The sequence below is a fragment of the Microtus ochrogaster genome, chromosome 19 (assembly GCF_000317375.1).
Source record: "Microtus ochrogaster isolate Prairie Vole_2 chromosome 19, MicOch1.0, whole genome shotgun sequence".
Classification (NCBI taxonomy): Eukaryota; Metazoa; Chordata; class Mammalia; order Rodentia; family Cricetidae; genus Microtus; species Microtus ochrogaster.
This window is the reverse complement of record NC_022021.1, coordinates 29,687,175-29,697,899: the sequence shown is the minus strand read 5'-3', so window position 1 is coordinate 29,697,899 and position 10,725 is coordinate 29,687,175. Positions and strand designations below refer to the sequence as shown.

General features: G+C 38.1%; 1 protein-coding gene across 1 annotated transcript in view; it reads left to right on the top strand.

Moving 5' to 3' along the window:
- Window positions 1-797: 797 nt before the first annotated feature.
- Window positions 798-10,725, top strand: part of Il7r (interleukin 7 receptor) — a 22,704-nt gene continuing 12,776 nt past the window's right edge. Inside the window, exons 1-2 of the mRNA XM_005356620.1 lie at window positions 798-879; window positions 5,339-5,477. Of these exons, the coding sequence (XP_005356677.1) occupies window positions 798-879; window positions 5,339-5,477 (221 nt within the window). The remainder of the gene's footprint in view (window positions 880-5,338; window positions 5,478-10,725) is intronic.

Genomic DNA, 10,725 nt, shown 5'->3' with positions numbered 1-10,725 from the left:
TTGTGAGGGTTAGAAATGTTAAGTAGGAGGAACAGAGTTAAGAAAGAAACACAGAGACACAGGATAGTAACAGAAGGGCAACTCCGTGAATACCGAATACTGAGTTCACTCACATTTTTTTCCATATGCTTTTATACTCCACTACAAAATGGGAGGCAAAGACTGTGTTAGCATGGCACAAAGGACAACCAGAAGAATTACTTGCTTCAATACTTGAGACATCAAGTCATTATTTCCTGAGTAAAGTATTTGATGTTCTAGGCAGGAATATGCAGGGAACACACCCTAGACAAAATATTCTGTAGGCAGCCATTTCCCTATGTCAAACCTCCTAATTCAAATGAAGGAGTACAGGAGTATGCTTGAATTCCTAGAGCTTTGTTTTAGGGTGGAGTGGATCCACCTCTATAGGCCATCTTAGTGTCCAAAATACCAAGTAGCCACACCCTAAGTCAGGATATGTTATTTTGTAGCCACATTTGTTGTCAACAACTTTGAAAGAGCAAAAATAAGCTCAAACTCTCTGACCTTCAGACAAGGTGGAACAGGCTCACATCTCGGTGTGTCCTGACAAATACTGATGCAGAAAAAAATATCACATTCTACCTCTCTGTTTTCTCTATCTCTGCTTAAAGCAGCAATCCTTTTGCTCAGACTTCCTGTTTCTGGCACTTGCCTTCTGTAATGTGTTCATAGTTCCCCATCTGTGGTTAAGTAGGCACAGAGCTGGTTTAGTCTCCCCCTCTCTCATTCATTTGCACACACAAGCGTGCTTCTTCTCTCTTCTCTCTCCCAGAATGATGGTTCTGGGTAAAACTTTCGCGACAATTTTCTGTTTATTTCAAGCTGTTTCAGGAGAAAGTGGCAATGCACAGAACGGTGAGTCATTTCTAACTTCTTTCTTAAGGGATTTCAGATCATCTTTAGCATATATGGACAGGTTCCTCAGTTCTAAACAGGCTGGAGCGGGACAGCAAGAACTTAACATGTGTTTGGTTATGTTGCATGTACTAATCACCAGGACAAAGGACCTTAGGACAATACTGCAGAAGGCTTGTAACTCACAAGACTGTTGAGAAGTAATGTATTTCACTCAAATTCTGGCTCATAAATGTGGATAGAGGCTGGTGATCTCAGAAAAGAAGCCCCATATCAATTTTCTGATTGTACTTGTTGGAGAATCTCTTCCAGAATTGTACCTGCCAGAAAAAAAAATCAAGCTATCTTTGTTTTGCTGAACTGCTTATGGAGTTCTAAAATCATAAATATTCACAATAAATGAATGATCAGAATCAATAGGTTTGTGCATTCACCAGAACTTTATTTCTGGTGCCTAGAACATGGGAATTACTTGATAATGTATTGCTTCTATATAACTTTAGCTTTGACAGATTCATGTTAGATTGCTAATGAATAATTCAGTACAGTGCTGAGTAAAGTCTTATTTGAAATACACGGGATTGCTTTTGTATTCAGCAAACCCATCATATGGCCGTTGTAATTCTCTTTGCAATGCATAAAACCCTTGGATCCAACTCCTCAAAACTAAGCATTCTAATTACAAGGCTATGCTCAAAAGTATCTAAAAGTTACTGGAGCCACATTGAAGTTGAACCTCCCATTTGTTTCTACAAATTAAGTTGTTTTTACACACACACACACACACACACACACACACACACACACACACGGAGTCTTTGTCTCCTGAGAGCTAGGATTAAAGGCATGTACCATCATGCCTGGCCTACATGTGCATTCGTTAATTGAATGTACCTGTTTGCACATACCTGTAACTCCCGAGCATGGGAGTCTGAGAAAAGAAGATCATGAGTTTCAGGCCAGCCTAAGTTACAGAGTGAAAGCTTGTCTTAAAATACAGAGGTTTTCATTTCTTTATAGACAGTATCAGGGTATGCCAGCCTCTCATGACTCAGCTCAACTCTTTTCAGTAAAGTTCCCTTAGTCATGCTTTTCCTACGCCTTTGACATTTGTGTCCATTTGCCTAGCATATGTAAGGATGGAAATCCCTTGCTTTTTCTCTCTAAGAGAATTGTCAGAGGAGTGACATTTCTCAGTGTGACTGAGCATGAGTCACTTTGTGAGGAAGAGTCCCCGGTCTCATGTTAAATGTGTGCAAACACATGGCAGGAAGCATGAGAACTTTATTACTGTTTGGTGCAAAACTTCACCACAATTTCTTCCTGTTGACCATACTATTTGGAAAAGAAGTGAAAATCCATGTTGAAAACTGGATTTTACTTCAATCTTTTAAATTTCAAAAAAATATATAAAAATATTCTATTAAAAAATGTGCAGGCAATCACATAATCATATCAAAATACTCTCTGCTTTGTGCTTGAAGGAATTCACAAGTAATCTACTATTGTTGGTTGAAAGATAAAGTTAGTTTTCTAATAACTATGAGGATGATTGAAACAAACATAGGAAGCATTAAAGACCCCAACAGTTAACACCATTAACCAAGTAATCACCCTGTAGGAAGAAATCTTTTAAATAACACTGCCTTGCTTATAAAATGTATTCCAAATGCTTTAAATTTCTATAGTTAGAATTTTTATTAAATGCTTAGCTATTTACTTGCCTACTAAGGATACTGACTATTGAATGCTTAAGACATTTACTCAACCCATGTAATGTCAAAACAGCAGAAATAGATGCAGTTGATAGATAATTTTTTCAAAAAAACTCCCAGTGTTGTGAGTTTATTTTTATAATTATAATTCACATCTTATCTTTTCATTCTGATTTCTCAAAGACTGATAAGAGAGCTTTCACCCTCACGGAGGACTTACAGTGATCTAAGAGAAACCTTTGTATAGATCTATTCAATGACTCCTACAAAGTGTATCAGAACCTGAGCTTTGGGAGTTCAAGTATACAGAAAGGGGACACAGCTACAAAGTTAGAACAGTGAGGATTCACGTGCACATCTGTCCCCAGATGACATCACTCAACCGCTGTGTACATGACTTCTTAGTAAAGAGGTCTTCACCTCACATCAAGTGAATATTCTCCCACAATAGCATGTGATTTTACTAGCATTTATAGGAATGTTTTTTGGTTACAGAGCAACTGGGCCCCATTAACAACACCTCTTAAAGAGTCAATGAACTGTGTGTTCAAACATAGGTGCTTTGATTCCAGGAAAATTTGCATGATCAGGTACTTGCATATTGTGTGAAATAACTTGAGACATATTTTGTCAGACTGGCTGGTTGGAGTCTGCAGAAGTCCTCCCTTTAGCTGGTTCCTGACATCTGCTGGAAGTGTGCTTTCTCTTGCTCATGTCAAATATGAGTAAACTGTGTAATAAATGTGACCCATGAGATGTCTAAATCCAAATAGTAATTCATAGCCATTACATACAGTTGGTGAGACACTCAAGTAAAAGCATACAAGGCATTATGAGAGCTGAGAGCTGCCATGCGGGGATGTACAAATCCACCCAGAGGGATTCCGTTCCGAAAGGTGACAGCGCAGAGAGGCAGACGGCTAAGTCTAGAAAATTAAAAATGAACATGTTTCGAAATATGAACTCTTAAAATAGGGGCTGCTCCTCTGTTACTTAATCCTGTCAATGGGGAAAGCATACACAGAAAAGGTGCAAAGAAACTTGCTGATGCTCTGGTTGTGAAATGACTAGGTTCAGGGAAAGCTTAGAAAGTTAAATGCCATCTAGGCAGTGGTGGTGCATGACCTTAATCCCAGCACTCAGGAGGCAGAGGCAAGCAGATGCCTGTGTGTTAGAAGCCAGCCTGGTCTACAAAGTGATTTCCAGGACAGGTTACAAAGCTATGCAGAGGAACCCTGTCTCAAAAAGAGACAAAGAAAAAAGGAAAGTTAAATGCCTGTGGCTGTGAGCAGCGTCCACCACCCATGTATAAGATTTATTGCTTAGAATAGTCACTTACCTGGTTGGTCTGTTCGCGGCCAATTTTATTAACTTTTCCACAGACCTTTGGGGTTCTTTAAATTAAGAAAAAGCAATTGAAACTGCAAATGGCTGCTAAGTCACTCAGGTGGGACCCGTTGTTAGTATGTTCTGAAAGCATATCAAACCCTGAGAAGCATGAAAATCTTTGCTTTGGGTGAGATTAAACACCTGGAAGCTGCCAGAGGCTCTACATATTCCACCATTGTGATATAAACCTTTGATTGCTCTAGATTTTCCTGGTCCTTATTGGAATGTATGTGCTGAAAGATTTTCTGACTTTATTCTGCTCTTAAATATGATATTATATCTATACACACAAATACCTGTTTAATCGTAGGCTGTCCAACTCAGATTAAGAAATCAAATAATATCTTTAATATGTTGCAGTTTACAAAAGTGACTACACAGACACAAAATTCCATTTCTTACTTTCTGGTACCTATAGAATACAGTAGAAAGGAAAACAAAAATCTAATCACATAGGCACAAACTTGGGCATCCTTGGGGTTTACTAATTTATAGTCAGAGCTGTCACGGTCAGTCATTTAAGACAAAAATCTTTCAATTCACACAATGGAGGCATCAATATCATTCTTAGTTGTGATCTTTTAGGGCGCGGTGAGAAATCTTATAATGTACCTATAACTGAAATAGTTATTATCATATATTTCATTTGAAAATAGTACTTGGAAGGGAACAAATGAAGATCGTGATGAAAACTAACATTGGATTAGGGGGCATATGAATGAAATACAGGAGCTCTTCTTTGAAATATGTAAACATTTCAGGATGGAGAAAAGATAATTTCAACATTTTACATTCCCACAGAGTGCTTGGTCATCATCATTTAACACCCTTCCTAGTTGCCAGGCTTTTGGTTTTCCTACATATGTTAGATCATGTGAAGTGGAGAATTTAGCCTTAATATATACCTTCTAAATACAGTTTTAAAATGTAGCAAAGAAATTCAGATATACTGATATAAACAGGGAAGAGGGATTTTTCATGCTTTTTCTAATTTTCTAAAATAGTAGTCCAATGGTAAAACAGTTTAAAATGCACCTGGAACCTATTCCTTGACTATGGTAAGTTTTTCAGTTAAAATGTTCTGTTCTCTGCACCTGCATTTTGGAGTTTTGAGGTATGTGTGTATATGTGTGTGTGTGTGTGTGTGTGTGTGTGTGTTTGTGCATGTGTGCACGCGCGCTCATGTATGTGCGCTAAAACTTTTGTCGCTGTTTTTGTCCTTGGAATTGATTCTTTAGATAAACTATAAGCTCTCCTTCATGTCTGCCATGCCAGTGACATTTTGTTAAGGACTATCAGGTTTTTAACTGATGCCTTCATTTGCCTCCTTAACAGCTGTGTTCTGTTCTTCCCAGGAGACGTAGAAGATGCGGAAGGGGATGAATACTCTTTCTGGTGCTACAGCCAGTTGGAAGTGAATGGAAGCCAGCATTCTCTGACTTGTGCTTTTGATGACCCAGACATCAACAGCACCAACCTAGAACTACAGATATGGTGAGGGTGGTGGTTTCTATGGTCCTCAGAAATCCATCTCCTGTCTCTCTTTATAGGTGTCCCTTTCGGCACTTTATGAAGGATGGAGTGTCTGTCCTAAGGATCAAATGCTAACAATTATTGGAGTCTCAAAACCTCCTAAAATACTTTGTCCATTGCCAAAAATTAAAGTGAAACAACTCTCACTTAATTTGCTGGTTCCCAAAGAAAAACACCACAAATGGTGCTGTAGTTCTCAGAGATTCATCTGCCCATAGTCACAGTAGTTAAGAGACTACATCTCCAGAACGTTCCCTTAGGACAGTGGAATAGCTTCAGGTTCCATTATGTAGTGTTGTTGCCTGGAGTCCATTCTCGGTGCCTATGTTTAATAACTTTTTGATTTGCAGCAAGTTTTGTAACATATATTCTTCAAAATCTTCATCTAAAAATTTAGAGAATGGATCTCATGGGACGGTTATAGTGTTAAACAATTTAATATGTATAAAGAGCTCAAATAAATGTCTAATGTTTAATTCTTCATGGGAGAAGGACATTAAATGATAATTATATATATGTGTGTATATATATGTATATATGTGTGTATGTATATATATGTATATATATATCACCCATTCTCTTCAAACAATTTAATTTCAGATGATACAGTCAAAGGAAAATTACCAAACAGTTCATAAGACCAAGTTGATTCTTGGTTTTATGTAGCCTCAAAGGAAAGAAAATGCAAGCAAAGTTTTTGGTCTGAACATTGGTAAAATAAAAACTAAATGAGTTTTATCTTTTCCCTCGCCCACTAGTCATCACTTGTTGCCAAGGGTTATTATCTCTGGTGACTTGAAAAAAAATTCTCTAATATGAAATTCTGACTTGTGGCTATTTCCATATTCATATCAGATGACCTCATTTTCTTGGTAAGTTTCCGGATGAGGAAAGTATGTCAAGATCTGCAGAACTAAAGGAAGGCTTAAATTCCGTGATCACTACAGCAGTCCTTTGCCACCTACAACCCAGACAAGCTATAGCTTCTGACTTTCCTGAGTTTATAGTAGTTTCTTGAGTCTATGTACAGCTTTTCCCTGTAGTCGCTGGATGAACAAGATCTTGGATTTGGATGCCACAGTATGTCCTCAGTCTGTTTCTGTTATTGCACGTTTATAGCATGCTTTCTATGGAGAGCAGAAAAAATAAATATCCAGGATCTGGAGACAAGGAGCACCCAGTAAATTTCTTGCTATGCAAGCAAGAGGGCCTGAGTTAGGATTCCTGTAACTTTTGTAAAAGCTGAGTGTGGCATCTGGAATCCCACCCCTGCGGTGGGTTGGGAGTGGGAGAGCTGTGAAGATAGGTGGATCCTTATTGGCTAATCAAGTTAGTCCAGTCAATGAAATTCAGGTTTACTGAGAGAATCTGGATGACAAAGTATAGAGTGGAGAATGAAAGAGAAAGACCCCAGGTGTTAACCACTGCCCTACACATGTATGTAAATATAAAAACACCCACATACATATGCACCCACACAAACAATGTATATATACATACCCCACATTCAAACCCAAACAAAATACGGGTGTCCAGAATCAGTCTTCCAACTTGCTAAGTCAGTTAAATAACTCATCTAAACAATGTCCTCACTTTTGAATAGGAAAAAAGACCCCTCAACACAGAGGTTGGACTTTAGGTTTTCCAACCAGGTTTTCAGTGGGTTGTAGCAAACACAGTGGTTTCGCTTGAGCAAGCCATGATGACCTTTCTGCCCACTTTCTTTCACATTGCCCATTGTCACCAATTGACCTTTACTGTCTTGAGTTTATCTGACAGAGCATCCATTTGTGTTTTCCAGTTGAACAGCTATCCTGTACCATATGTCTTAAGGTTTATTTAGTGGGAAACAGAATGCTGACTTCAAATAGATACAAGTAACTTCTAGAGAATTGGCATTTCCATAAGGTGCCTACACTTTGCGTAGGATATTCATGTACCTTCTTTGGTTGAGAAGATGGTAGCTAAAGAGTTCAGAATTTGTGTATTTCTTTTTGGAAAGCGAACTAGCTTTTGTAGAACCTATAAATAGAATTGCCCTTCAGTCTGAACATCTGTTTATACAGAGAAGATAGATTCATCTATCATATTAAACTACACAAGACTAGATGTGTAAGAAGAAGGAAATGGATTAAGCTTTAGGTTAAATGATCCTTAGCAATCATCTCTACTCTCATAACCCGATTTGTGAACATGGATTAGCACTCATGCCCCAAGGCATCTCATACAAGATCAAAATCATGACTCATGTATATACTACTTGGATAGTAACTACGATCGTTCTCTTACCCTACATACCCAGATACAGTTCTGCCCTGAACAAGTATAGTACAGTCTATAAATCTATGGGCACATAAGTAGTTTTGACTTTTCTTGAAGCAATGTTATAATATTATAAAATTATATATAAATATAAAATATTATAAAATTATATAAAATATTATAAAAATATTTTTATATTTTCATTACATTTAGTAGTTGTGGTTGTGATATATGTGTGTGCATGTGTGAGGGTAAACAGGTGCCACTGTGCGCATGTGGAGGCCAGAGACAACCTGCAAAAGTCTTAGTTCTCTCTTGAAACTACGTGGGTTCTGTGGTTCAAACAAGAACCTTTACCCACTCAGCTGTCTCCCCAGTCTTTTCTAGCTGTTCACCTTCCAAAACAGAAAAAAAAATGAGATTAACTATAACATGTTTTTCATCTGATATATGAAAAATTATTAATTCAATGTATAATCAATAGCATTCTGAGACATCTTTTGCTTGTTTTATAGAAGATGATCAAAATGTAGTGTACATTGTACATTTAGACCACATTGCAATTGAGACCAATCACATTTCATGTGTTTTGCAAATGCATGTGGAAGAGAGGCTATTGTGTTGAATAGTAGAGTCTAAAATGATCCCTAAGTCACACAGTGCACAGTTAGAAACCAAATACATTTTTACAAGCGCACCAAGATTTCTACCGCTGTTGGTGATAGATTTCTCTAGTTTTTTAAGGGAGGTCAATAGCACAAACCAAGGCTGTTCATAGTAATCTGCTTTGTTTATTTTTGTCTCCTAGCATGGCTTCCTCTCCATAGGGCCAGTTCTTAGATATCTGAGCCGCCCACGAGGGGCCCAGATTCATAGACAAATACATTGAATCTCTTATTACTCATCACTTGCTAATTTCATTGTCTGGGAAATGGGAGTGAACTGATACTATTTGTGATCTAGTTAAAATTTCTAAAATACCAGAAAGTTGCTACAGGTTCAGGACCCAATAACTGAATATTTCATTCATATGTTACTCATAAGTTACTTTAAGTTTTGGCATAAAAATCCATTGCCTTCTGTTTTCTCTATGTTGGCATGTGTAACTCCAGCTTAGAAGTTGGTGTTTCCCCCAAAGCTTTCCGTTCTCTTCTAATTCAGCAGATCACAACAGTGCGTCAATTAGAAGTCTATCTCACTTCACACTTGCTCCCTTGTGTCTAGTTTACCTTGTTGCTTTTCAATTCTTACTCCGTTCTGAGTGACAAATCTCTGTAAGGACACTGCATTCGAACACACACGTCGATACCTAGAGATTCTGAGGTTGGCAGCGGGAGGTGGGGGCTGGACAATTCCATATCCTTACAGATAGTTCACAAAAACTATAATTTTGGCAGGGGGAATTTTAAAAGAGTGTTTTGTAAATAATAAATACATGTCAAGAAATAAACCTAACTTCTTTACCCATCACTAGTTTTAATAATTAAATCTGGCTTTGACCCCATGTCTAGCTTTGCCAAGGCCATGCAGATGCCTTCCTTTTTCTAGACAGAGGCCAGGAATGGTCTTATATAGGTTGACATTTTGTATTATATTCGTAGTGACTGACTACTCAGTAGCTATAAAGATGAGGCATAAGATAAGCATCATCTAGAATAAAACTCCTCAGCATGTGCCTGAGCTAAAGAAATCAAGTATGAAACATTTGTAATGTTATTGCATTGATGAGAACTACTACCAGCTGGCAAAACAGGAACAAGTATTGGACCAAACTTGTCCCTTTGAATGTGGGTGACAGTTTTATGGCTGGGGCAGACTGAAGGGCCACTTAGGATTAGAGGGGGGTGGGGTGGGAGGAGCGGAGGGAGTGGAAATTTGGATTGTTATTTTTTTTTTAATCTAATAAAAAGAAAACTTGAAGTGAGAGCTCTGGTTTCCCCTTAGGCTTGGGATTAACTACCGCACATAAGCTGCGCAACCTTTCAACGCAAAAGAAATACCCTATACCTAGAACTTGACTGATGGCGGCATATCATACACATTTCAAAAAAATCAATTGAAGATTAGCACATTTTGCTAAGTTCAGTTTCCCCCTACACACACACACACACACACACACACAAAATGCACTGTCAACAAAGAAGAAAGCAAGCAAGTAATGAGGAAAACAAAGAATTTTTGTTTTTCTGGAATTATATATTTTCACTATAAAAATAAATTATGCAGAATAATATTATGCAGAATAATTTCACATGCCTCAAGTTTAATTTAATTTCCTTCTTTTTGAGAAGTGTCCTCATGAGATTGTTTCTCTGTCAAGCTCTTTGCTCTTCAGGGTCAGCTTAGTCATTCTAAAGAGTGAAACCTGGGCTCAGTTGGAAGTAGAGGTCTTGGCAGAATGTAGAAGTTGATTATGCAAACCAGATACACGTGAATGTGTAAGTGTGAGAGAGTGTGTGTTTGTGTGTCTGTGTATATGCATGTGTAAAGGAGACTGTGTCTCTCTGTCTCAGTGTGTGTCTCTATGTGTGCTCTGTGTGTGTGTGCGCGCGCATTTTCTCTCTGTGTACTTCTTTCTGTTTCTGTGTGTGTGTGTGTGCATTTTCTCTCTGTATTTCTTTCTGTTTCTGTGTGTGTGTGTGTGTGTGTGTGTGTGTGCATTTTCTCTCTCTGTACTTCTTTCTGTTTCTCTGTGTGTGTGTGTGTCGGAGAGAGAGAGAAACAGAGATTGTGTGTGTGTGTGCATTTTCTCTTTCTGTACTTCTTTCTGTTTCTCTCTCTCTCTGTGTGTGTGAGAGAGAGAGAGAGAGAGAGAGACAGAGGCAGAGACAGAGAGACAGAGATTGTGTGTGTGCATTTTCTCTCTCTGTACTTCTTTCTGTTTCTGTGTGTGTGTGTGTGTGTCTGAGAGAGAGAGAAAAAGAGATTGTGTGTATGCATTTTCTCT